Here is a 24,589-nt window from a genome sequence, read left to right as displayed (position 1 = left end):
TTGCACCCATCTTCAAATTTGCCCTTCATCTGGTCTCAACTACACACCTGTGAAGTTTTCAGAGTGCATCTTGCACTGTTGCGACAATATCCAGACAGACAGATATATTAACACCTGCTATCATACTTAAAATGGCTTCTGTGGTGGACCACACTTTGCCACGATGACACACACACACACACTCACTCACAAGGTGAAAACAATACCAGGCGTCGCGGTGTGTCACGCCTGGTAAAAATGTTATTTAATAAGTTCACCAGCAATTTGTCTTTGTAGAAAGAGTGTCCCTGATACTCTGGATAATCCACAGACCTCACTGTCCAGATTTTTTGTCATAGGGACTTCAGCTGAAAGCACTTTCAAAGAAAACTAATAACACTGGGTCACTGTTTCTGAAAAGATGTGCCGCTTTTGAATCGTTTAAATATTTTCATTGTTGTGAGCATCGCAAATAAAATGCCTTCCATCGTCACTGTATTGGAGGGTGGAGGCATCAATATCACAGATATCTCAAAATAAATCCAAAATGATCCGCATGGCGAGATACCACCAGAGTTAACATTATGAGGGTTTTTTTTTCTTTTCTTTTTCATAATGTGGTCAGTATTACCAGTTAATCGCAACACATGCAACCTGACATGGCTCCATGCTAGTACTAACTATCACTACTGGGTGGGGGTTTTTGTTTTTGTTTGCTGGTATCATCATCACATAATGCAATCATTAGGTTAGTACATCATGTAGCAGTGCTGTGTATCAGCTGCAGATAATGCTCAGAGCAGTTACACAGTGAGGTGAGACGTGAGACAGGAGAACTGCTGGTGTATGCATGTTGGGTGCTAAAAAAAAAGAAAAAAAAAAAGAAACCACTGTAATATTAAGCACATGTAGCATTTAATTGGGAGTGGAATGTGAAGCACCGAGCCGACCGAGGGCACAGTTTGAAGTCCAGCATTTGCACACAAGCTATTTTAGTCACACTAGTCCTTTTATAGTGGTCTCAGCCAGTGTAAACAAGGTCTGTCCAGGGGCCCCGAGGCAATGAGATCAGACTGAGACCAGCTTTTCTCTGAAATCTTTCCAGGCATGGCGTTATGACACTGCAGGCACTGTCAGAGTCCAACAGAAGATTGTGGCTAGAGGCCATGGATGGCAAGGAGCCGGTGAGGAACTCTGCCTGTTTGTCTCTGAAATATTCAGTCTGGGCTGGCTGCTGTTTGGCCAGGATGTTTTTTTTAGTTATTTGTCTGACAAGAAAACAATACCCAAAACTGAATTATTTGTCACTGGCACCCTCTTTTGGTGGGTTCACATCAAGTTCTCATAAGAAACCATGACCTCACCATCACCTTGTGCTAATAATAGGACAGACCACTTAAGGCAGAGGGTCACTGGGAAAAACTGTGCAGCATCATTCTCATCTTTTAGGGATGTTGTTCAATTGAAACCAGAGTCCCTTAATGTAATAATGATTTTTGTAAACTTTCCCTAGATTTACAACCTGCCGGCCATATTAAGCAAAAAGGAAGAAAGTAAGTGTGTTTTTTTTTCATGTTTCCAAACCACCTTCATCACTGAAATTCATACATTTAGCTTTCTAAGACTGGAAATAAAATCCCCAACAAGCACATCAAACACATACATTGTTACCTAGCCATCTCTGTTCATTAACACAATTACTTGACATACACCCACTCAGCTGACATAGCAGAGCCTTCCAGCACAGAGGTTGTATCTTATTAGTCAGATCCCAAGCATAGGGGAGAGCTTGTTATTCCTGCATGATGCGTGGTTAACCTAGACAGTAATTGACGTGTCAACCCTGTTCTCGTGTTGTACAGCATTTCTTAATGAGGCGGGCTTTAACTTCGTAAGGAAATGCATTGACCTGGTGGAGAGCAGAGGTGAGGCGTTTAAATCTCTCAGCTTTCATCTGTCAAACACCATGCCTGGCTGTGATTATGAATAACAATGCATTTCATTCATTATAGGAGTCTTAAATAAACAGAAATCTTTGCTCCTTGCTCCTGTTCTTTAATGTCATTTTGCCATGCAGGCATTAACACAATGGGACTGTACAGAATTGGAGGGGTCAATTCCAAAGTGCAGAAGCTGATGACAACAGTCTTTTGTAAGTAGCTTTGAAATCAGAAAAAAATAACATATTTTCCCACCCACAGCTCAGTAGAATAGAAATGGTGTCTGTGTTTAAAAATACTTGAGCCAAAACGAGTATTTCCAGTGTTTATCAAGCTTTGAATTGTATTTTCTGTCTGTTTAGAATAAATCTTTGTTCTGTATACACAGCATTAAATGACATTCTCACATGCCGTGCAGCAAAACTAACAAATAGATAATTATGTCATTTCCAAATGCCTGATTGACCATTTACTCTTAGCTCTACTTTCTGAAAAGCTCATTTTTGACAACAATCTCAAGTTGAATCCTGAGCTTCAGCAAACACACTGTGACTCCTCAGAGTGAGGAAAGAGGTCCTCCTTGTGGTGTGACAGTGTAACAGCCATCTGGCCTCACGTTACTCTGTCATTACATTATTAGATGACCCATGGTAATCTTGTTTGCATACATATAAACAGGAAGTGTCTCCATGATTTATTAAATTCTCTCAGGCTTGATCTCCATATCTGTGAGACACCGCGCTTTATTTCACATTCTCTTCTTGAGTCTCTCAGCACAAGACGCAGTCAGTATTTTTTAAAGCCCATTTAAGCAGCCTGTCAGGTCGTATTGGTTTCCTCACACAGTTCACAGCTCACTCGTCGTGGTGCTATAAAAACATAAAATGTGTTTCCAATAGCATCCAAGGCACCTGTGGATATGGACCTGGATCCAGAGACATGGGACAACAAAACCATCACCAGCGGGCTGAAGAATTACCTCAGGTCAGCTCGCCCCGCAAGATGTGTGTTCTTAGCTTTCAGGAGTCACCATTACCTCCATAATGCCTCTTTGAAACCTCTCTGGTGTTAGTCATGCATCGAGCGCTGCCAGTGACTCACAAAGGAGGGTGGCTGCATTCAAAAGACCCCTGTCACTCAGAAATAAATGACAACTGTTCTCTGTATTCACCAGGTGTCTCTCTGAGCCTCTAATGACCTTCAAGCTCCACAAAGATTTTATCATGGCTGTCAGTAAGTTCTGAAATCTACCTACAATGGCTGTAGATAGTTAGTCATGATACAATATGTATTTTACAATGCATTATTTTAATGTTTTACATGAAAGAGAGACTCTAAAAGGTACACTATGCAGGATTGTCAGTTACTGTTGTAACTGTGAGACTGGAAACCAACCCCAGATTCACACTCTTTTGGCGTTTCACCTCGCTTTAATTGGGTTTATTCTGCGCTGTGTCTCCTGTGTGCCTGCTGATTATGGTCTAGCACCTGCTAACTACCTTTTTATAAACCTCAACCTCACCTGAGTGCTGTGGGGGTGCACACCCATAAACCTTCCAAACACAGAAAATAAGAAGAAATTAAGAACACACAGCCAGAGGGTAAAGTCTCTGCAGAAAAATACACCATCACACACTTCTAGTGAGTCATAAGTGGTGATTGAGATGGACTACTTTGCATGAGTCTAGATGTTTTTTTAGGAAAATCCTGCACAGTATATCTTTAAGTGAGCAGATCATGGTCAAATTCAAGACCAGCAATGAAGCATGCACATCTGTTAAGGATGGGTAAATTGTATTTGTGCCAAAAGACGGCACATTAGACTCTGAATTTCCTATAATTTAGGATTTGTTTTGATGCGACTGAATTTGTCTCACATATTGTGACATTCCTTCCAACTTTTTAGAAGGGAATTAAATTTCAAATGAACTGCACTTCAGATGTATTCATTTCAAATGAGACAGCTTTGTGGGCGCCACGTTCAGGCCCTGACAGGCCCATAATTAAATAGTTTCCATCTCCGAAAAAGGCTACATGCCATGTGCATCACATAGCTCTCGTTTGATGTCAGATTGACCAGTTAAATTGGTTTAGTCTTGACTCATTTGCTTTTTTCCACACCTCTGGATATAGAGTCATGTTGAATGTGAATTTGAAGGACTGAATTTGGCATGTTTGGAAGTTAATATATAACTTTCGTTCATATTGGCCGGACATTACTACGTCAATATAGTAATTGCAATAGAATATTCTGTTACTCTGATCACAGGCACTGTAATACTTACTGGACTGATCTAAAATATTACCATTCTAAAAGTCAATAACTGGCAGCTTTGAGTGTGTACCAGTATATGAACCTCTTGATCAATTTATATCCATTTGTCTTTCCTCAGAGTCAGATGACCAGAACTACAGAGTGTGTGCTGTTCATGCTTTGGTTCATAAGCTGCCCGAGAGGAACAAGGAAATGCTGGAGCTACTAATAAAACACCTTGTCACGTACGTATTCCTGTAATGAATCAGCTACACTGCAGCCTTGAAAAAAAGAGGACAGCCCTATGAGCGAAGATAAAAATTGCTGAAACTGATTAAATTGTCTTCACAGTTCGGGGACACCGTAATGGATTTGTAGGTGTCTCTAAAACTGTCAGTAGCTGGTGAAGAACAAAACTGTCACGACATGGTTAAGAGTTTTCATTATGAGCAGAAAAAGTGCATCTTATATTTGTGTGACAACCGTGTCCTCCACCTGCAGGGTTTCCATGCAAAGCCAGCTCAACCTGATGACAGTGTCCAACCTGGGTGTCATCTTTGGGCCCACCCTGATGCGGTCACAAGAGGAAACTGTGGCCGCCATGATGAACATCAAGTTCCAGAACATTGTGGTGGAGATACTTATCGAGAACTTCAAGAAGGTGAGAGTGTGAATACCTCTGGGTGTATTGTAACTTGCAGCAAGTTCAACCAGAGATACAAAGAGACAGCTACATCGATATGAAATATTTTGCTCATCTCTGATAGTTGTAAAATTTCTTGAGTGTTGCAGTAAACATGGGAATTTCATCCAACTCTATACAAGGTAGTAAGAGCCGTAAAATATTGGTAACAAACTTCAAAAACGATTTAAATACCAGTCTGTATTAGTAAGGAATATACAGACTGTGTAGTTGTGTTGACTAATCAGTGCCCCTTTCGGGACCTTCCAGATCTTCCACCAGCCCCCAGACCCCAATGTGCCCCTGCCCCAACCCCAGAGCCGGCCTGGCTCTCGCAGGAGCAGGGCCATCTGTCTGACCACGGGGCCCAGGAAGCCCCGCAGCCTCTACACTCCGACACTGTGCCTGGCAGACGCAGAAAGTGAGTACCAAAGCAGTGATTACCGCCACAGGTCATCACACCACCATTTCCCTGTTGGTGGCCTTTAATATCTCCGAGACATCTGCACACACTGTCTCACCAAATTTCATAATGACTCACCTCGTATTAGCTGGTTTTTCAAATAATTTTCTATTGAAAGCCAGTAAACCTTTCAGAGGAATTTTATACCCTCAGACAAAGGTTTTTTTCTCTGAGCTATAAAGTCACTACAGTATGGAAGCCTATCTCTGTCAGTGTGATAAAAAAAGAAGATCCTGTACATCATTACAATAAGAACTTTCTCAAAATAATGACTTAATATCTCAAAATATTAAAAACCAATATTAAGTCATTATTTTGAGATATTCACTCATTATTTTGAGATATTGGGTCTTTATTTTGGTATGCTATGTTATTATTTTGAAATACTAAGTCATTATTTTGAGAAAGTTTTCCATTAATGTAAGATACCAAGTCGTTTTAAGATATTAAGTCATTATTTTGAAAAAAAAAAAAAAAATTGAATATTGGGTCATTATTTTTGGAACGTCAGGTTATTATTTTGAGATGCTATGTCATTATTCTGACATATTAAGTCATTGTCTTTGAGATATGAAGTCATTATTATGAGATACTTAGTCATTATTTTGAGAAAACTTCACTATGAAATAGTAAGTCATTATTTTGAGAAAACCTTGTTATTTTGAGATATTAAGACATTATTTATCGATACTAAGTCATTATTTTGAGAAAACTTAATTATTATGAGATATTAGGTCATTATTTTAGATATCAAGTCATTATTTTGAGAAAACTTCATTATTTTGAGATACTAAGCCATTATTTTGAGAAAACTACATTATTATGAGATATTATGTCATTATTTTTGAGATATTAAGTCATTATTGTGAGATACTAAGTCATGTTGAGATACTAAGTCATTATTTTGAGATATTATGTCATTATATTGAGATACTAAGTCATTATTTTTTAGATATTATGTCATGATTTTTGAGATATTAAGTCATTATGTTAAAATATTAAGTCATTATTTTAGAATATTATGTCAGTATTGTGAGATATTATATAATGACTTAATATCTCTATCTCTAGAATAATTAGAAGTGATAAAGTTTGTCATTATTTTGAGATACTAACTCATTAGTCTGAGCAAGTTTCTTGTTATAATGATTTCAATTATTTTCTTTCTTCATCCCACTGGTGTAAACAGGCTTCCTTACTGCAGTCACTTCCTCACTCAGCAGGTTTTAATGAGGGCTTTGTGTGCCTCTTCTCTGGTCCCTGCATAGGTGACACTTTTAGCAGCAGTCGAAGCAGTACACCCATGGGCAGCATGGAGTCTTTGTCCTCCCACTCGTCTGAGCAGAACAGCTCCTCCAAAACAGCTTCCTCTGCTCCGGTCAAGGACAAGTCGCTGCTGGACCTCCGCCGAACGCCATCCCAGCTCTCGAATGGCCCCAGGAGTGCTGTGTGTGTCAGCAGCCCAGAGTCCAGCTCCAGGGAGGACGCAGGGCGTACAGATGGAGAGTCGGAGGACGCTCTCAGCCTGTCCTCAGTCAGCACGGCACCCAGGCTGTCCCCTGCCCCCAAAAAGGCCCCTCACTGCCGCATCGACCTCAGGCCAGCACTGCTGAACCGCTCAGCTGCCCCCTCTCTGAAATCACTGCATATATCTGAAGGTAGCATAATCACAGAGTAATGCCGCTTTAAGCTTGCCTGGCATTACTTCATTGATTTTGTTTCCCTTGCAGTAATGAAGTGGAAAGAATCCTCATGAAAGTGTCATTTCCAGGACAGAATTCATAAACTAGATAGTTATATTGTCACAAGTTATTCCTCCAGGATTTAATACTTTCAAAGACTGACACCTCCTCGACTTCAGCATAATTTAAACAGCAGTGTGAAAATATTATTTACATGACTCATTTCAGTTACGTGCTGTGCTGTGTGAGCTACTTTAATATCAAACTTTAATGTCTTTATTTCATTCACAAGGAGGCAGGATTTATTATTTGCATGTCTCCCTCTAGGCCACAGAAGCTGCTCTGGATCTGTCCAAAGTCTGTCAACACTGGAGCCCAAAGACAGTTTAAAGCCGACCGAGCACCCAGACCTTCCACCAAAACAAGTGACCCGCTGCAGGATGGACACCTCAGTCAGCAATGGCTACCAAAGACCTGGCTCAGTGTAAAAATCTTATCACTTTGCTCATCTAATACTAATGACAAGGATGCCAACTACAGTGTAATGCCACCTTTAAAATCTTACCTTGGGAACACTGTAGTCATTATTACTCACCTAAAACCCAGTGTTGAGTAGGAATAGGAACTGAGAACCAGTTCCAAATTGTCCGATGCTATAATTAATCCACAAACCAGAGCAGAATGTTTCCGGTAGTGACCACAGCTGTTGGCTGTATCATTTCCTGTAGCCTAAATGTAGCCTAAATATCACAATATGAAATGTGTTTTCTGCCTAAAAAGTACAAACATAGGAAGACAACAAGTACTGACACATCTTTCACCCATGAACCACAGCCCAAAATCCATGATATTTTATAACAAGCTTACTCAAACTGTTTTTTCTTCTCTTTTCATTTTTATTTCCTTTAATTTTGCAAAATACTGTTCTCTTGCTTCCTTGTTCAGCTGATAGAAACTATCAGCTTCTGTCATGGGGAAATACTGCACTTGCTCTTTGACAGGTCCCTTCATGTTTTTTGTCTGTGTTGAGGAAGCATGTCCTAAAGTATAACTACTACTAACCAGAATGCAATGTGCCATGACATTGTTACCTATCTTCTATAAGCCCCTGGGGACAAGGCCAATATTTCCGGAGATCTAGTGTAGCAAGCGGATATCTGGGACAAGGCTTTGTCATGGGAATCGTACGCCTCCGAGCTGATCAATTTTTTTTTTTTTTTATCAATGTCAGCATGTTTTTTCTAACAGTTGCACACCACAGGTCATTGACATCGAACTCATGCATTTACGCTAATGGAAACTTGCAACAAGAAGAATACGTGACATAGACGAAGAAATGGTCCAAAGCATGGCTCCATTTCACATAGAAAGATGACAACAGTGCTGCTATAATGGCTCTAAAATGATCATTTAGAATAAGGGTGGAAACACCAGAAACATGCTGAAACATCTTAGCAGACAATATGAGCTTTAATTAGTGGAAGCCATGTATTTGATGTTCTACGTGTGACTGCCACGGCTTCCCAATCGAACAGCACGTCCGTCTGTTACTCAGATAAATACCCGATGTTATAGTAACATTAGCGTCATGCAGGCAGGTTGAGTAGATTTTTTGTTTAAGAAAACGGAAATGAAAATGAATGCTGCACAAATATTCTCTTATTTCATCTAATCTGTGTGTTCTCAGAGGTAATACATCAGTTGCATTGATGCCTTAACCTGTGTAGGCCCACTTTTTTCCCACACAGACAACTGATCAGGAATTAAAAAGGAAATAGATAAAGAATTGGTACCAATAAAATCTTACTAATTCCCATCCCTAGTGCTGGTTCTATTATCCAATTGGCAGAATATCATATCTTATTATATAATGACGAAAACTCTGTCTGTGTGTCTGTGTGTCTGTTCCACGTTTTTCTCCTCACTGACTTGGTCAATTCGTGTGAAATTTGGCACAGTGGTAGAGGGTCATGGGAGGATGCAAATGAAGCAATATTACATCAGTTGGTCAAAGGGGGGCGCTATAGCAACCAATTGAAATTGCAAACTTTGAATGAGCATATCTCATGCCCTGTATGTCGTAGAGACATGAAACTTTGCACAGAGATGCCTCTCCTCATGAGGAACAAATTTGCCTCAAGAACCCATAACTTCCAGTTATATAGATTTTCCACCATTTTGAATTTTTTGAAAAACACTTCAAATCGATCTCTTCCTAGGAAGTTTGACGGACCTGCATGAAACTCGGTGAACATAATATAGGGACCAATATCTAAAGTTCCCTCTTGGCAAAAGTTGGAAAACTTACTAAAACTGAGCTTCTATAAGGCAATGACTTTAACTATCTGCCTTTCAACATACTACCTTAACTACTAATATACAGTTTTAGCCCACTAACTATCCCACTATTGGCAATGGTACTACTGTACTTTCAATAAAGCAATGGTACTATCAAATTCACAAAATCTCTGTCTGAATACATTGCTCTTCTTAATGGGTTCAGTTGACTATTTAATCTGCAATTTCCTATGACCTGTATCCCAAACACACACCATGTGAAACTGTACGTGGGCAACTGTGCACTCACTGGGTATGGACTAGTTAACAATAAAGGGCAAAAGGTAAAGCAGTAGCTCCAAACATTCAGTGGTCCTTAGTTCTCAAATGTGAGGATTTGCTGCTTTTTCTTTGTTTAATATCACTGTAAATCTCTTGTCTTTGGGTTATGGAATGTTGGTCTGAGAGAACAAGAGATTTAAAGCCATTGCCTTGGCTCTAGGAAAATGCAAAGGTCATTTTCCATTATTTACTGACATTTTACAGCCAAAATGATTCACTGACTTTACAAAAACAAAACCAGCCACATCACTTAATAATGAAATCAATTGTTGATTGCTGTGCTCTGATAGTTTGTGGATAAACACAGTATAAGGGCAGTGTGTACAGGTGCGGTTTCATGTGCCCTCATAAAAAAGCTGCCCGTCAGTGAGGCTTGAGGACAGCAGTTCACAGCAACATTTCTTTCTGTCTTCCTCCCTCTCTCTGTCTATCCCCTCTGAGTCATCAGCCTCCTCCTTCGTCTGTTTATGAGCATTGAGCATTGAGAGGTCTCTGAGATCAGATGAGTATGTGTTAGGCGATTTATGTCTTTTCCTCTCTGGTGGGAGAGCTGGCTTTAATTACGCGCTGCCTGCTCTGGGGTTGATGTGACCCAGCAGCAGTCTGCACTCCCGGGACAAATAGATTGTTTGACTTGTCATGTCTGAGAAGCCAGTCTCACAGTCTCTCAAGTAGTTTCCTTGTATAGCACCCAGCCAGCTCGCCCTAGGCTCTGCTGTCCTCTTGACTCTGACGTTGTTGCGCACAGGGTCAAGTGCAGCCTCGTTACGTAGTTTAACTCAATTCAGCACCGTGCTGGAGCTGAGTCCGCCCGGAGGAAGGAAACCTCCCATATCGTGTCGTTACGCCTTTCACCTCCTTCTAAACAATGAGGCTGGCAGGGCAGGAGAAAGTGGGCAGACTTGTTTTGGAGAAGGTTTAAGTTTCTTTCTCAGGCAACATTCCTGATTTTATAGACAATGATATATTATAAAAGATAACACAAGTGTTTTCTTTACCCTGATCATCTGATGACAGGGCATATTTTTCTTAGGATGACACAACCAAACACTTTGTTTTCTGTTTATTTTATCCTTGATACAATCAAGTGGACTGAACTCTATTGTTTTTCATACTGTTTCAGGGTCGCTGCCAGAGCATTGCTTTTTGAGAACGCCTCTTCCCCGCAGTCTGTTCCTGTTGGAAGGTGCTGTAAAAACATGACACCATCTTCAACAGTTTAACCTAATTGTCCTCACCCTCATCTCTTCAGATCTGACTTTGCCTCTCTGTGCCACATTTACAGAGACGCCAAGGCCATGTATTCCTGTGAAGCAGAGCACAGCAACGAGCTCAGCTTCCCCCAGGGGGCGCACTTCTCAAACGGTAAGCAGTGCAAGCACGAGACACTCATTATATGCCTCAGCTGATGGTTACTTTGCTGCAGACGTGCTCACAACAGCACACATGCCTCCTTTGCGTAGGCTGACTGGCCATTTGGATAGTGTACACAGACAGTCTGTTGTGCACTGGCAGCACACAGCAAGGACTTGGCTAATTCCCAGTGTTATGTGGAGGGATAAAATAATTCTGCTCTTAGCGTGACACCCCCATATGCATTGCTAAAGTATAAACAGCCTCGGGATTTTTTATTGCTTCTTGCCTTTTCCATGAGGAGGTGACTTGGCCCACAACCAGTGCAGGCAGGTCACTGTAACCTAGTGATGGAAAGCACCAGTGCCTGTTCCCTATTAACACAGGCAGCGGAGCCAGCAGCCAAACGCAAAAACGTCAACAAATGCTCCCTACCATTTACTTACCAGCAGGCAGAGTGTTTTCATTGCTGTCAACATTAACGGGCCAGTTTTCTCTGCATCCTTATTCAGCATATCTCTGCTGGATTGTTTTATCAGATCATTTTTAAAGATGCTGCTCTTAATTTTGGTGCATCTGAGCAATGATTAACCTTGTTGTTTTTATGGTTTATACTGTATGTGATTAAGCAAGGCGGTACTGCTTTCAAGCCTGTATAAATACTCCGTAGGGACCGAATTCAAAGAGCAGCCTGACCCAGAGTCTTTCTCAATCTGCTATAAATGTTTATTTTTTTGCCTAATAGCATCTTTTTTTCCCCTAAGCCTGGGAAATTGTGTAACTAAATAAAGGCACAGTCATTCTCATCAGGTTACACAGGATCAAGTGCTCGTTTCTTGCTTCTCTTTGATTTAAGTATTCTCTCTGGTTTTGTCCTGCAGTCTACCCCTCTGTTGAACCAGGCTGGCTTCAAGCAACATTCGAGGGGAAAACAGGTTTAATCCCCGAGAATTATGTCGTCATCCTCTAAAAAGCTGGTAAACATTGCATCTTTGTCATGGTATCCATGGAACAAGAAATAATAATACACAATGTGGCTGGTTGTTGTAATATTATTAATGCTGGTAACTGATATTTCTGCATTTTATGCAGTCTTAGCAGATACCAAGCAGGGCAGTAATTGTGTTAATAGTGCTAGAAGTCCAAAGATGTACCTCCTTTTTGTAATGACTGTATTGTAAAATGTTTGGGGGAATCTGCAGAGATTCATGCCCGGGTCCCGACCTTTGAATCAACCTACTCCACTGAGTTTGAGTTGGAAAATTAAAGTTGAGTGTAACAAGATGACAGTTCTGTCTGATATCAGACAACACAGATTCAGAAGTTAAAGGAATAATTCACCCACAATGATCATTTGTACATCAATCAGTCATGCTATGTTACTTTGAATTGACCTATGGCTAAGCCACGCCCCCCTCGACTCACTCGGACAAAATATTAACATTCAGTGACCGGCACTATGGCAGGTGTCACAGTACACGGCATTTCGCAGTAGGCAATTTGTGATTTTTGGGGACATAACGATCAAATTTTGGTACATCAAAGTGCCACTGAAGTTAAGGTTTTGTTCTCAGAATATGAGAAAAGGATAACAGCCTTTTTACCATCTTTACCAAGAGTGTCTCTCCGTTAGTTTGGTGCTACAGTATTTGCACTGACTCATTCAGCATAACGTTTGCCAACCTTTGTTATCTCTGCGACACAGATAAATGAAGCTAAGCTCCAGAAGTTAACGTTAGCTTAACTAGAGCCCTTCAGACAACAGCTAACAATGATGTACGATCACCAAAGTACAAAACTAGAACAAAATAGGCTAATGAACTCCCAGCAAACAAGGTGACATGATGAACAACGCAGGTAGGAGCTAACGTTAGGCTAACGTTAGGCTAACTTTAGCTAACGTTAGCTAGAGATGTTAAAGATAACTTTATATTTCTTTCCAGCAAAGTGACAATATGTTGCCTCAAACACGATGTTGATTTACCTTAGAACAGATGTAGCCATCCTTGTTAATCTTATTCACGATGAGTTGATGTTCAACCAAAGGAGACACTTTTCTCGGTTGAGATGTGGCTTAGGAAAGGGTAAAAAATACACCTCGTCGCCCAGCCTCTCAGGATACCTTGTGTCGGAGTTGCATGTACCCCATGCACACCATTTTTAAACTTCAAATCTCAGAAAAAGCTCATAAAACCGAACGAAACTGACTTTCTGTAATGCATTTCAATGAATGACCAGGCAGAGAATGTCCGAGTGTGTGTGAATGGCTATACGCACTGTAATTGGCTCATCGCGTTTGAGGGCGGGGCTTAGCCAGAGGTCAATTGGAGAAAACCTTGTTTTTCTTGCTTGCCTCCATGGAAAATGGTGAACATATTATTTTATTGGGGATTGGGCACCAGAGGCCTGTACTACAAAGCAGGATTTGGAATTAGTGAGGTAACTTCAGGGTTAACTATGGGGTTTTCAGAGATGTCTGGTTCTTTTTTTTGGCCGGTATAAATCACTGTGGTAACTTATGCTGAACAGCTAACCTGCTCCAAAGCAGGTTAACTTCAGAATATCGGATCACAGCCTTTCAACACCCCCAAGTCTCAGGTAAAAAAGAGGGGTTTATACATTGTTATCTAGTCAGTAGAATCATTTCATTGTTCCAGGACTCTATTTCAGCTGGTTTTAAACAGAGCTTTTAACAAACTGAGAGATCGATTACAACACTAAAGATATGATTTAAGCAGGATTTGAACACAGAATAACACGAGACACTTGTGTGATGAGAACTATAAAAGAAAAGATTATATTTTATTAGAAAAATAATCCACACATTGTTAATTGGCTCCCATTATTATAAATGCCACATTTGGGTCAGATAAACCTCATCAGTCATTAACTAGGCTACTTTTCCACTCTTTACTTAAGTAGCAGAAACAATCTTACATTACTTTTAAGTGTTTTATGTGACATATTAATCATCATCCAACTAACTTTGTAATTAAAATCTCAGCCAAAGGTGAATTTTTAGATAGTATTTATAAGTTTACATTCCACCCCATTGACATTTTACTGTCTTGCAGTCCCAGACACTGTCAGTGCCATTTCATCTCAGGTGATATGAAGTACCTTACTTCATTCATGGTTCTGATGATGTCACACATAATTAACAGCCCCGCCTCTTTTACATGAACAAGCTCATGGCTGGATAGGAAAACCCAGAGTTGACTGAACTAGTTAATAACCAGCTTTGTAGTGCCGGTTGTCCAATGGCTATGTTTCCATCCAAAAGTGATACGAATCATTGGGAAATGTGCATTAAAAGAAATACGAATCCTGTGTGTTTCCATTAAATGTACAGACTTTGGTGAAAACTACGAACTCGAGCGAGTTTTCAGCAGAACCGGAAACAAAACAAGTCTCGCATTCTTCTTCTTCTACGTTTGCTGGTGGTTGGCAACCAGCTTGTAAATGCATTACCGCCTTCCCGACCCGGAGTGTGGATATCACCATGGAGAGAGGTGCACTACGTCAGACTTAATTCGAACATAACTGTTTCCATCCCCTGTTTTGCGAATCAACTTTTTTTCGAATCAACCAAAACCCGGCTAAAGCGAGCGTATTTTAGTGTGTGCAAATCAGGGGATTTTAATTTGAATTTTGGCATTTCCATCATAATTTTCCAATGCGATACTTCTAGATGCGCAACTAAACAGGCTGTTGGAAACATGGCTAATTTTACGGTTAGTCAAGCCAGATAACCAAAAGATATCCTGGGTAAGTTGAACTGGCTTCGTAGTGCAGGCTTCAGCAAAACTATATCAAAACATCTTATTACAAACTCACACGTACCTTGTGCAGTGCAGCCTAATCCAAGTGTCATTTATCCAGTTGTATGCTCAGTGCTTGTGCAAGAAAAACCAAGTTTTCTTTACAAATTCAAGGGACCATGGCATGACTGATTCACAAATGGTAATTTTGTTGGTTCGGAGTTCCTTTAAGAAGAAATGGGTATTATGATATTATTGTTCGATGTAAATATATTACCCATCAACTGCACTGATGTTTTTAGTCCCAGTATTATCCTACAGAAACACAAAAACAATCACGTCCAGTTTCACAAGTTTTATTCTCAGAAATATATCTTTTTTTAAACTTCCCATTCAATCAACACTTTCCTTTCATTAAAGGAAACCTGTAGTTTCATAAACATTTTCTGCTAGCTGTAATAGAACAAACTGTGATTTAAAATAACGATACTAATCTATTAGAATTTAAAAGAAAACGCATAATGGTTTTGCACCTTATCTTTCATGTTTATGGCCTGTGATCATTGTTCATCCACTGAACCTGCTCACTGCTGCAGCGCACTTTCTGGTTAGCTACACGGTACTGTACTGTACATTAATGCTCGTGAGTTCTTCTGTCGTCGCTAATCAAAAATATTTACTTCATGTAACTGTGTATTACTATAAATTATCACACCAAATATATGCAGTATGTAAAAATGTGTTTTTATAATGTCATGAAATGTTCATGAGGTGGAGCTTTCACCTTTCATGCCTCTGTTGGAACTGTACTCTCTGGTACACTGGTGTACCGGTAATAACAACAAGACATGTATCAGATTATATTATGTTAAAGATACCATTTAATATTTAATTTTCTAGTACTGTCACAACATTTCCAAAGTACAAAGTCCATTATTATTTAAAAGGTTAACTTAACTAATATTTCAGAAAAAGATCAAAGAAAGAAAATAATCAACAACACTTTAGCTCCTCAGATATTACAGACTGAACAGACTTTCTCTTGTGACCGAAAATGTATTTTAAAAGGTATTTGAGATCTTGTATACTTGCCAAGATCAGGGCGTTCTTTTCCATTTACATCTCTTAGAATGCGAGGTGGCCTTGGACACTGATGCTGGACTAACACTCCCTTACCGTCTGACTTAGCAGAGGAAATGATATTCATATCCTAAATATGTAACATTTGGCATCCTTTTTTTATATGGCAAGCTTGTTTCCTTGCAATCATCTACTGTGTCTTGATGGTGCGTAAATATGTCTTTAAATAAACAGCGTGATTTATTAGACCTGTGGTCCAACTCTTTTGTCACTGTTGATGAGTATAACTTAAGATCACTGCAGCCATAAACTTGATTGGACACGCAAAACAGACTGAATATTGAGAATGTATTGTCAGTGCATTAAGTGTTGGAGGGAAAAATACAGTTGTCTTTGTGTCCCTACTTTTAGACAGTTGTGTTTTTCACTGAAAAAAGCTTCTAGTATGATGTCGGTTTCTTCCTATCCATAGCTACATGACAATTTGTTTTAATTGGACAGTATTTTTTACTATGTATACCAGAAAAGTTATTTTTGGTCAAAGTGTTTTTGTTTGTTTGGTAAGTGTACGAGTCAAAAACATATTAACTGATATCAGTTGCATTAAAGTTACAGTAATACCATGTGCAAAGAAGAAAAAGATCAGGGTTTACTGACATACTGATGCAGACGTTTTTAAAGGTCCAGCATATAGCCTGACGTGCACCTCCCCAGGAATGTTACTATACGTCACGGTGACACAGACCTCCTGTTTATTTTCGTAAGCTTAAACCATTTCCCATTATGTTTTAAAGATAAAAAATAATAAATTGTGAAGAAAAATTAGCATTTTAAGTCTTGTGTGTGATTTATCCTGGTTTCATTTGAGTAGAGGAAATCTCTGCTATTCACTAGGCTAATTTATACAATGTAAAATGCCATAGGCTTGTGCTAATAAAGTTAGCATGTCATATTTGTTTGGAAAACATGCTTAGTATAAGACAGCTGTTTTGATGGTGAACCTTGTGTGTTGTAATGAAACCAAATTTTGTAACATTACCTTAGTTAAATGTTGCTGCTGTCCCTGTCTTCATTTGAGTAGAGGAAAAGTCCACTAGCCACTAGGCTAATTTATACAATGTAAAATGCCATAGGCTTGTGCTAAAAACATTAGCATGTTGTTTTTGTGTAGAAAATGTGTCCAGCAAAAGACAAATACTTTGTCTGTGAATGCTGCGAGTTATAGTGAAGCTAATTTGCGTACTTGTCACTTTTAAGCCATGTTTAATTTGTATTTTGGGTCTGTCAACTAAAGTCCACATTTCACAGAAATGCCACACTGACTAGTGTTTTCGAGGCGTAATGGCGTAGGCCACGTGCGTAGATTATAGCTCTCTACACAGAGCTGACGCACAAGTATAAATCCCGCTTTAGGGAGATATATTTGCAGAAATGAAATAGCTTCATCCATATTGCACCTTTGACAATAGCCCAGAATGGACAAATGGACAAATTCAAACCAGGAATTCACACTTGACACATGGGAGAAGTTTCAGCTGGTTGCTATCTGCAGTCCTCACCACTAGATGCCACTAAATCCTACACACTGCTCCTTTAAATGGTTTATTTGTAAAATTTGGCACTTTTAAAAACTTTGTCTATGTTAATGAACTACACTCTCATCGAATCTGTCACATGCTTCACATTAATGTCTGTAACTGGGTGTATTTTGATGCCCATTCAGCTGTAGATTAAAATCTTTCAGTACATTCTATTATGAAAATAACTCAGTGGGGGCATGGCGTCTTGGCAGAATTCTGTGTTCTAACTGACTCATTTCTAATTATCTTAAGATGGCAATAATTTGCTATTTGTTGCAAAATTTGTTATTATTATTAAATACTTTACAGATAGTTATCTTCCCAGTTTCTCCTCCCTTGAAGAAGGTACAGTGAGTCACGCTGCTACCATCCCTAAACAATGTCATTAGTTTAAGCAGCAGGTTTCAGTGTCTCCTGCATTTCACTTTCATTACAAATAAAATGTTGGCGAGAACGCTGAATATTTTAACATTTTGTCAGTACTGTCTTCTTTTATGCAGCGTCAGTACAAAAATATCAGTATCTCTAATGGTTGTCAAAACCCTCTGTGTATCAGCGAGCAAGTATCATCAATCAACAGAACTATACGGCGGAGCTTTATTGATTGATGCCTCTGACTTTATGAGACTCAAGATAGTTTTGTACTAAAAAATGCATTTTTAGGGAACATGTTCTTCTGTTTCACCTCATAAAGTACAAGGGCTTAACAGCATTTGAGGCAATTTGAAAGTAAAGATGACTGACTATAATCGTGAAGGCTATAAAGAATGCAGTAATTGTGGGCTGAATGATCCAGTCACAAGATGTCTCTGCAGATTTGTGATGTCCGTGCTGAAATCATCACTTGGCGTGGAATATGAGGGGCCTCACCATGCCTGCCAGGACCTTGGGAAGCTGGGAGGCAATGACCTCTGACATCATCTCTGGAAACTCCACTTTCATGGCGTCTGCCTGGATGAAGGTGCTCAGACAGAACAGGTTGACCTTTTTCACTATCTGTCAGAGAAAGAGACATTCATGTTTATCTTAGCACTCATTAAAGTAGCAATTAGATGAAGGCACGATATAACACTGTTGTACTCAGATCTACTTGGGAGCGTACATCGTGCATGGCGTCCATCAGTTTGGTGAGGTGGTAGAATCGCTGTGAGCTGGCCACCAAGCCCTTCTCCTTCATGTGGATAGCCTTGGTCAGCTCCCGGATGTAGCTTTGTCTCATTTCTTCAAATGCGGCCTGACTTTTGAGTCCCTCGAGAGGCACTGAGAGCAGAGAGAACACTTGTAGACACTTTTGCATGTAGATAAAGGATTACTTTGTTTCAAAAGCTAACTAAACACTCGAGAAATGTAATAGAAGTGCCAGTAAATGATCTATTTAGGGGTAACATGCTGCTGTTCAAAACAATGTTTTTCAGTAAGTGTAAAAGTAGGAGTTGATAGCAGCTGCTACATAAATCCTGTCAAGGTCCAGTCACCCTGTACAACACTCCCTTTGTTGTGCGGCTAGATGATCATCAAAGCTTCACATCTCAGCTTGCAACATTGTACAAGCCAGCAAGTGCTGTTCATCCAAACGAGGGTAAGAAGTGAGTCATCTTAAGTCTGGTTCAGGAAGTCTCCTGGCTTTTACCTGTGTTGAGTAATATTATGGCTTTCATGCAGAGAAACTCCTCGCGGGTAACTTGGAGATTGGCAAACTCCTGAGGGATGAATTGTATTGCCAGGCAGAGGTCGTAAATGGGAGATCTCCTCATTTGATCCCTAACAGACAAAAAACAGAAAATGATGAGAGCTTCTTTTTCTTCCAAAACCATTGCTTTGTGAATAAATGATGACTGCCATGTCCATAACTGCTAATTATAAATTGTAATGAACCAAAAACCAACTCAAATTGTCTGTGTAATGACGGTGACTTACTGACTGAGAACCAGATCAGGCGCAAAGTATAAATATTCACTGGTGACATTCTGGAAGGAGCGCCACCCCAGAGAGAACACCATCAGGTTCATCCATGAGTACTGGATCAGGGTCATCTGATCATTGATGTGAAGGTTACGAAACCCTGTGAGAGAAAAAAAAATCCTGTATTTAGAGCACTTTTTTAATAGTTCTTGTGTCACGATACATTTGCACGAATATACCATCATACCTAGTGATGCAGCAAATTGGTTTTAGTACAATAGAGTACTGTAGGGAAGACGTCTTTTATAGGCTGACATGGAAGTTAATGTTGCCCTAGTTCTCTCGACAAAAGGCTGATAGGATTTTTCCCTTGGATTCTAGATTATTGCAGAAAATAAGCTATGTGGCAAACAAACGTCTATGATGCTTATATGTTTTGTTCAGCAATATACTCTTCACAAATGAGCACCACTTCTATGATTTTTGAAGCGTAAATGCAGTCGCCGGAGGTAAAAGGCTAACTTTAGGCTATAAACAAACTACGTCACGGTGCCTTGACTTAACCTCACCACCACAACAAAGTTGTAAAGCTGTGTTCGGAGTTATGACGTTCTGTAGTTTCATTTAGCCACTCGTTAGCAACTGTCGGTTTTAAGACATCTAAAAGCTAAAAGTCTCTTAAACTTGTGTTAACCACAGATCTTATTTCAAGCATCCAACCAAAAACCCATTAAAAAAACTCATTAACTTCAAGACAAGGGAACCAGGAGTGCTAAAATGCTAACTGATACCTGGGTTTAAGGACTCATTCCTGCACCAGTCTACCTCGGCTCAACTTAAAGCTTTATTGTTTGAAAATCTTCCTTTATTTTACATTTCCTGGGACAAACATAATTTTATACTACTTAGATTCACTTCTCTCATAACCAATATTCTTGGCATCACCAAGCCTGTTATCTCAGTCAGTGTTTAAGGCTGGGACCTTCGGGGAGGCCTGCCAGTGAGTCCCCATGGTGACAAATGTGATGACCCTGAGCTGCAGAGAGCCGTTACCTGGCAGAGACTTGGACCACTTGACGATCCACAGCAGCTGTTTCTCACACAGCCTGTTGAGGCTGCTGAGCAGAATATGTGGGGCATCAGCCTGGGAAGCGTCATAATCAGAGTGCACGGTCTCGGGTTCAATGTTTTCCAGGATATTGAGGATCGTATGGGAGAGGTGCACCTCGCGGATGCCTGGTATGCAAGACATGGTCGTCAAGGCCTGATTGTCGCTGGACATGGCCAAGTGGGACTGGAACATCAGGGACGGGGCCAAACCCAAGGCTTTCAAGGCTCCAAAACGCTTCAGCTTCCTGCCTGTGACATGAGTGGAAGGCCTGGTCAGATAATGTGAGGTACAACTTGTGCCCATAATACATCATGCAGCTTATTCTGTCAAGTAAATTCACAGTTTGCAAAAATCCTGTTAAATATTAATTCATTATTGTCTTTTGATCTGAGCAGTTTTAACATACTCGGCATTACATTACCAATCAGTTTAATATCTGCCATATGGGTGCATTAGCTCTGTGTTACTGTGCATAAAGAAATCCAACTAAATGGTACCTCCAAGCATCATCCCAGCTTGATAGCACTTTCGGAGGCGACATGCGGGGCAATTTTTCCTCCGAATTTTGTCCACAATGCAGTCATTTCGCCCAGCGCAGAGATAGCTATGATGGCCTGTTGGGTGAAAGGGTACAGACAATGCACACAATTTTAACAGCACTTAATTTTCAAACATATAAGGTGGAGGAGAGGCACATAATGAGAGGGGGAAAGTGTCGAAGGGTTCTTGACTATTAGCATGGCTACTCCATCCACACTGAGGCAGCGTTAGGAGGAGAGATCTAAAGAAGAAAATTAGATAGAAGTAAGGCTGTGAGGACAGAATGACACGGCCGTGGTGAGACATAGTGGCTCTTATATAATCTCTCCTGTTGCAAGATAACAAGAAAAACAAGTCAAAGACGAAGAACACGGTGAACACTGGTCAGTGTGATACTGTTGCTCGTGACCTTCAACAACTACCATAGAAGGTCAGTCAAATTTGATGCAGTAACTTCCCTTGAGTGTACCACATTATCCACTGTAGACTTCAGATTAGAGATTAATAATCAGTTACAGCCTACCTCCTTTGTATTTCATTTTCAATTTTTAAGTTATGTGATGCCCACTGATAACAGAAAAAAAATGTTAGGAGGCAGATTTTCATTTGCAGGCACCCTAAATATTGAGTATTTACAATATACAGCATACTTAATGAAATATATTAACAACAGTTGGCATCAAACTAAAGAACAAAGGCAACATAAAAAGATTCGCTGTCCCAGATTGGAGTAGGCAGATGGAAAACAAAGGGGGCGGACTGATAAAACAGTCATGCATGTTTGATCAGCTGTCCCTGGCCAGATGTTAAAAGGCATCTTGAAATAGAATAAAAATCTGAAGAAAAAAAAAAGCAGTCAAACTGTTTGCTGTAGCTGAAGTGTTTTTCCTTTCATAACAGTCCCAAAACAGTATGTGGCTCTGACAACGCTTGACTGAAAGTGTGCACGAAAAACAAAAGAAAAGAGAATGTAGAACTTGTGGTTAAATTGGTTTGAAAATTAGAAATAAACATTTCCAGAAGTAGGTTAAAACGTTTTCTTTGCTCACCTTCAACGGCTCTTTTAAAAAAGACTTTACAGCTCCCACAGGTTAGGACTCCATAGTGGCAACCAGATGCCTCATCGCCACAGATCACACACTGTCTCTGCGGTGGCATACTGAGGGAAAGAGAAAAAATAAACATATGTTGATGAGCTCTTCTATGAAGGTGAATTCATATAGAAACTGCAGACATGTCCAGAACCTCCAAGATTTTAAAACTTCAGCCCTGTTTAAACTTTTTACGTGTAGGTGAAATGTAGCGCCTTGAGTAGGCAACATTAAGGAGTTCATCATATGAGTTTGATCCCAATTAGAACAAAGGCAAGATCCAAGGGCATAGGTTTCATTTTGAAACTGGTGAGGGGTGACACATATTCAGCTAGAAAATTGTGAGCCTCAAAGACTTAATCTCCTGCATTCTGGTGATTTTTTTTTTCTTTTGCGGTACAAATTTGTGCCTTTTCTATATTATTAAGTTGAAATTACTTTGTTGTCATCAAAATAAAAGTCCTCTGCTACTTTTATCAAATGCATATTATGGATATTTTACTATACTATACTATAATATAATAATAAAAGTAATGCTAAATATTAAGGGGGCATACCCCCTGCATCCCCCCCGAAATCTACACCTATGGCAACAGCTAAATGAGGCAGCCTGTAGTCTTACATTAATGACTGTCTTGTTTAACACCTGAGTAAATTCCAAGCCTGTCTATGTTTGCAAGGTAACAACTGAGTGACTTTTTTTAATGGCTTTCTGCTGCCCTAAAGTGACACCACTGAAACCAGACCAGAGACGCTGAGATGTTTTCACACCTACTTGTTGCCAGTACAAATGAACTTGTTTCGTAATGTTTCCATGAGAGGCAGATGACAGTTTAGATAGGCCTATATAGAAGTGAGCGGATGTCAGTGCTTGTCAGACAACAAGAGTTTGTTCTTTCCATCGTCTCTGACTCAGAAATGGACAGACTGACTCATAAACAACTGTTGTGCAGTGGCAAACAGTTTGTCCTGATCATCAGTTTATGTGGTCACATCTGGCAAAACTGTTCCCTTCTGTCTATCTTTTAACGCCAACTGTCACACAAGCAGAAAACGTACATTCAAAGTTAATAGGTGGCTCAGTTTTGATTGAAAAGGTCAGATGGAACTATATTTATATCTGTGACTTCCAGGTAAACTTTAGTCATGAAATATTTACCCTGGGAATGCGGAGAAAGGTGATGAGTTCCTCTGAATCAGGGTCTGGCTCTGGATCCCATCGTAGCTGCTGTGTGTGAACGGGTCCTCGGTCACCCCTGCGCACTGGGACCAGTATTGGGGCTCAGCTGGAGAGGTCTGCACCTGCCAACGGGGAAGTTCGCTCTTGTACATCATCACCTGCTGGGCTGCGTGCAAGTTGGTATCAAAGTTGATGACAGCCTTCCCGGACAAAGCGTACCTGGAGTCAGTCCTCACCTGGTTGAGCGCCGGCAGCTGCTCTGACTGGTTCAGGTCGATCAGAAAGTTTGGAGATCCCTCCAGTCCCGGTCGGGGACACGTCGCAGCAGGGGTAAAGCTGCTCGACTCCACGTCGCTGAGCCCACGTTGCTGCTTCCTGTCGGTGTCACAGCAGGTGTCGAGCGCAGGTATCTCTGATGATGGAACAAAGTTGGGACAGCGGGTGTCCATGATCACAGAAGGCTCCTTTTCATCCTTGATGAACTTACACGCCCCGGTTGTTGAGGAGAGGCTGACATTTGGCGAACTTTCGGCCACATTCGTCCTCTGAAGTTTTGAAAAATCTTCCCATGGTACACCGTCACACTTCAGATATTCACTGCTACGATCATAAAAATGTTTCCCAGCAAGTGAACCATCGAGTGTGGCACAGTCTTTGAAAACGGCACCTTCGCCGCTTGAATTCAGACCGTGGAATGGTGCGCCGGCGTTTCCAAAATTACGCACGGTGGAGGACAGGCAAGTTAGAGACTGTGACTCGTTCTGTAATTTCGTATTAATGAAATCAGCTCCAATCAAGTCACTTACTCTTGTATCGGTGGAATCGGCGATGGAAGTATTGGTGGTGCTCATCCTTCCGTTTATTTTATTTTCCATTTTCTAAAGTGCAGAGCGCGCAGCAGAGACTGGAGTCCGCCCGGAGGTTGGACAATGTGTGATAAACTGTGCCTCACAGACTTTTTCTGTAATCCTCCTCCCTGTCGAAAAAGGCTGTGGCTACGTCTTTCTTTCACTTAGGAGTCCTGTCCGTACAATTTAACAGCTGTTCAGAGAAGAAAAGGAAACTTTGTGCTGCTGATGAGGAATCAAAAGTGCGCAATTATGCTGTTTCCCAAAATAAACTTGATTAGTAAATTAGAAGTGTAGTTCCTCGTCCTGGTTTTAAGTGTCATGTTTCAAAGCTGAATGTGTGTTCTTCTTTTAACAGATTTACAATAGTTTTCCTCGTTCACACTAAATAGCCAGTCCTCCAAAGGATGCCAGGGGAGGACTTAATGTAGAGATGGATGGTTCCTTACAGCAGACCTTGAGTAAAACAGACAGCCAATGTGAAGCATGGATCACCTCAGTATCAGGGGCCAGTAGTCTCCACC

General features: G+C 40.4%; 2 protein-coding genes across 4 annotated transcripts in view; one reads left to right on the top strand and one right to left on the bottom strand.

The window, feature by feature from the left end:
- Positions 1-16,218, top strand: part of LOC125888735 (rho GTPase-activating protein 42) — an 84,057-nt gene extending 67,839 nt beyond the window's left edge. For both annotated transcript variants that reach the window (XM_049576281.1, XM_049576279.1), the window contains 14 exons: positions 1,085-1,163; positions 1,493-1,532; positions 1,842-1,904; positions 2,057-2,131; positions 2,819-2,903; positions 3,094-3,152; positions 4,313-4,418; positions 4,675-4,834; positions 5,126-5,276; positions 6,587-6,976; positions 7,328-7,484; positions 10,743-10,805; positions 10,905-10,984; positions 11,854-16,218. In XM_049576281.1, the coding sequence (XP_049432238.1) occupies positions 1,085-1,163; positions 1,493-1,532; positions 1,842-1,904; positions 2,057-2,131; positions 2,819-2,903; positions 3,094-3,152; positions 4,313-4,418; positions 4,675-4,834; positions 5,126-5,276; positions 6,587-6,976; positions 7,328-7,484; positions 10,743-10,805; positions 10,905-10,984; positions 11,854-11,942 (1,597 nt within the window). In that variant the 3' untranslated portion in view covers positions 11,943-16,218. The remainder of the gene's footprint in view (positions 1-1,084; positions 1,164-1,492; positions 1,533-1,841; positions 1,905-2,056; positions 2,132-2,818; positions 2,904-3,093; positions 3,153-4,312; positions 4,419-4,674; positions 4,835-5,125; positions 5,277-6,586; positions 6,977-7,327; positions 7,485-10,742; positions 10,806-10,904; positions 10,985-11,853) is intronic.
- Positions 15,074-24,548, bottom strand: pgr (progesterone receptor). Of its 2 annotated transcripts, XM_049576288.1 has the most exons (9): positions 23,454-24,548; positions 23,197-23,339; positions 21,996-22,105; positions 20,904-21,020; positions 20,349-20,654; positions 19,311-19,455; positions 19,024-19,154; positions 18,496-18,653; positions 15,074-18,389 (listed from the first exon to the last, which is right to left on the bottom strand). In XM_049576288.1, exons 1-9 carry the CDS (start codon positions 24,090-24,092, stop codon positions 18,234-18,236), a joined length of 1,905 nt encoding a protein of 634 aa, XP_049432245.1. In that variant the 5' UTR covers positions 24,093-24,548; the 3' UTR covers positions 15,074-18,233. The 2 variants fall into 2 exon arrangements, with proteins under 2 accessions (XP_049432245.1, XP_049432244.1); XM_049576287.1 differs by having other exon boundaries at positions 23,197-24,547.
- Between the last annotated feature and the right edge of the window lie 41 nt (positions 24,549-24,589).

The sequence above is a fragment of the Epinephelus fuscoguttatus genome, linkage group LG5 (genome assembly GCF_011397635.1).
Source record: "Epinephelus fuscoguttatus linkage group LG5, E.fuscoguttatus.final_Chr_v1".
NCBI lineage: Eukaryota > Metazoa > Chordata > Actinopteri > Perciformes > Serranidae > Epinephelus > Epinephelus fuscoguttatus.
The sequence above is the reverse complement of the archived record's forward strand: the minus strand, read 5'-3'. Positions and strand labels throughout refer to the sequence as shown.

Bases quoted from the DNA above. Each gene is read 5' to 3' on its own strand.
- pgr (XM_049576287.1), bottom strand. From the start codon at position 24,092: ATGGAAAATAAAATAAACGGAAGGATGAGCACCACCAATACTTCCATC. The intron at 18,654-19,023 runs GTAAAAGCCAGG...CTCTGCTCTCAG, and splicing joins CATAATATTACTCAACACAG to TGCCTCTCGAGGGACTCAAA. The intron at 18,390-18,495 runs GTACGCTCCCAA...TTTCTCTGACAG, and splicing joins TGATGGACGCCATGCACGAT to ATAGTGAAAAAGGTCAACCT.